The 3,165-nt window shown below is 49.7% G+C and overlaps 1 protein-coding gene across 1 annotated transcript; it reads left to right on the top strand.

Annotated features, from left to right (window-relative positions):
• Positions 1–551: 551 nt before the first annotated feature.
• On the top strand, positions 552–1,013 carry LOC136505630 (tapetal oleosin GRP-16-like). The gene has a single exon (XM_066500794.1). The coding sequence runs from the start codon at positions 552–554 to the stop codon at positions 1,011–1,013; it is 462 nt and encodes a 153-aa protein (XP_066356891.1).
• The last annotated feature ends 2,152 nt before the right edge of the window (positions 1,014–3,165 follow it).

Below are 3,165 nucleotides of genomic sequence, written 5' to 3'. Positions count from 1 at the left end.
AAGTACCCTCTCTCTACACATATATATACTTCTACATTTGGTAAAATATAGAAAAAACAGTTAAGGTAAATTGATCTATCATTGTCTACTATATATAGGGAGGGTACCCTCTCTCTCGCTCTCTCTACTATTTCACTAGTGAAACCATTTCACTGTATAGAGAGAGGGTACGATCTATCATGATCTATCACTGTCTTAACCATTTCACTAGTGAAACCAGTAAACACCATGAGCATCCACGCCTCAAATGAAACACCTCATTATTACATTTTTTTCAACATTGTACTGAAGAACAGCGACAGTACATTAACTATATGCCACCATAAGCATCATATCTTAATGAATCCAACGTGTAACTCATCACTGCATTCATGCTAAATGACAATGGCTGGCTGGCTAGCATGCAGTACTCCTAGATGACTTATAGCATCCATCCTACAAATGCTTTGCACTGACAGAGAAGGCAAAGAACAGCATCCACCCTACAAATCCTATAAAGTGCCTGGAATTTTGCAACGAACTGGAGAAGATCGTCAGCAGGGGTGAGGAAGATGAGAACCTGGCTGGAGTCGCACGTCAGATTTGGGGTGAGCCGTCTGGGGCCTGGCAGCTCCTGGGGCGGGCGGGCGTCGGCAGATCCTGGCCGGGTGTTGGCGGGCGGGCGGCGCCTGGGGCCTGGCCGTCGGAGGGGCCGGGCGGGCGGCGTCCGGGGCCTGGCCGCCGGAGGGGCCGGGCGGGCGGCGTCCGGGGCCTGGCCACCGGAGGGGCAGGGCGGGCGGCGTCGGAGGGGCCGGGCGGGCGGCGTCCGGGGCCTGGCCGCCGGAGGGGCAGGGCGGGCGGCGTCAGAGGGGCCGGGCGGGCGGCGTCTGGGGCCTGGCCGCCGGAGGGGGCGGGCCTGGCCGGCGGGGGGCAGGGGTGTGGAGACGGGCGAGCGGGAGCGCGAGCAGCGGCGGCGCGTGCGGGCGGCGTCTGGAGCGGGAGCGGGAGCAGAGGCGGCGCGTGCGGGCGGGTGATTGCTGGCGTGCGGCGTGCGGGGTGGAGGCGGGTGGGTGGCCGGTTAGGTTTAGATAAGGCCTGGTGGGCTTTTTTTTTTTTAGTATTCCCCGAGTGCCCTGTTCTGGCACTCGGGAAAGGGCCTCTTCCCCGAGTGCCAGGGAAGGCACTCGGAGAAGTATTTTTGTTTTTTTTTGTTTTTTTTTTGCCTCATTTTTTTTGTGAGGCCGTCCCACATTATTTAAAACTCCATGTTCAAATTTGGGACAATTTTGACCTTTTTTGTTATATTTCGTTAGTTTTTTTTGTTTCGTTGAATTTTTTTGCATACTTCGAATTTGAACTGCAGGTGCATGAAATAATGGAATTTGGTGATTCAAAAAATTATATTAATGATATTTGGTGTATGTTGAGGCCTTATCCAGGAACTCGCATGAAATGTCGAGCATCTTGTTGACGTAACATGACGAACAACTTGCGGGAAAAGTGTTTTTAAATTATATAAAATCCGAACGAAGTCCGAAAATCACGAAACTTGTTTGGGCGTCGTGGTATCGCATGTAGAGGCTATGATAAAAAATCGAGAAGGTTTCGAGGAAGTTGCGACGTCGGATGCCTAAAACCCAGACATCTCCGCATGCCTCTACAAGTGATCATATGCGGAGATGTCTGGGTTTTAGGCATCCAACGTCTCCACATGCCTCTACCCATACCGGAGCGGTGGAACCCCTGGAGCCCCATAAATTTTTTTTTGACAAAGTTCTATAGTGTAGGTGGGGCTGAAACTTAACATCGAGCAGCAGTCGACTGTATGTGTTGTTCAGCCCCCTAAATTTTTTTCTGGATCCGCCGCTGGGAGGTGCATGTGCATCTCTTTGTGGAGGGAGTATTATATGCACGCATCACATCTCGAATCTGGAATCTCGACAGGAGGGAAATCCGTGTCACGCTAGGATGGTTTTCAAGTCTGCCTCCCAAGGGCCTAGGTGGCAAAAGAAAATGTATTTTATTTTATGAGGGTGAATTTTAGGGGTGATAAGTTAAGAACAAATGTTCAGTGTAAGTTAACACCGTGAAACAAGGAGGCCTCGTTTCACTCTGTTAATTACTTCAATTTGTGCGCCAACATCGAATGGAATGATAAGTAACCCTTTATTCACCACTACTACACACGACAAAGAATTGCAACACGTACGCGCCACCAACCAAATCATCAAAACACAAAGCTAGAACAGCTGGGATACACTACACCACATCAGTTTACTCTCCCCCGTCGTGCTGAGGGAGAGGGACGGATGATGATAACAATGCAATGGCGGCTCTTCTAAGATTAAGAACGACTAGTAGTGATTGAGAGCAAGAAGCATGGGTGTCAGACATGAGTATAGAAGTATGTGGCGCAAGCCCGGCAGTATCGACCTCCCGGCGTTGCCGTGGCTGGAGCCTGGAGGACGATGTGGACTTGAGGCTGCTGCCCCTGCCCCCGCACTGCCTGGACTTGCTGCGTCCCGTCAGGAGACGTATTTGCAACTCCCGTAACCTGCAATATAGTCCAGATTCAGATACGCCATGATAATGTATAGGGTAAAGTACACTTTACAACCCTCAACTTGCGCCAAAGTTCGATTTTCAACCTTCAACTCTGAAACTGGTCAAGAAACACCCTCCAACTATCAAAACCGGACGAATTTGGTCCTCGGCCGGTTTCAAAAGCGGTTTTCTATTTTTGGGAGGCGCCGAAATTTTAAATTATTTTTTTGAGCATCTTAACGTCCTCAAATGAAAAAACTCAAAACTACAAAGTTGTAGATCTCATTGAGGTCTACAATTTACATATAAAAATTATCTTCATCCGACATCGTATCGAAGGGTTTTCTATTTTTTGAAATTTGAGTCTCATCACGCCATGATAATGTATATATATCAGTTGCAGTTCAGAGATCATGCAGGTCAGATTGGGAACTTACTGGGGTCACTGGAGGTGACCTCGCCGGTGCCCTTGAAGTCGCAGTCGTAGTCGTGCAGGCCATTAATTTGGCCTGGTAGAACGCGTTCATCACGTACGAAGCATGTGACTGCACGTTGTTGGGGTCGAAGCACGCGCCGCCGCTCTGGATCGGCTTACAGTCGACATAGCCACAGGGCATAGTTGATGTTGTTCTGCAGGTCGGT

Source organism: Miscanthus floridulus, chromosome 14, assembly GCF_019320115.1.
Source record: "Miscanthus floridulus cultivar M001 chromosome 14, ASM1932011v1, whole genome shotgun sequence".
Taxonomy (NCBI): Eukaryota; Viridiplantae; Streptophyta; class Magnoliopsida; order Poales; family Poaceae; genus Miscanthus; species Miscanthus floridulus.
The sequence above is the reverse complement of the archived record's forward strand: the minus strand, read 5'-3'. Positions and strand labels throughout refer to the sequence as shown.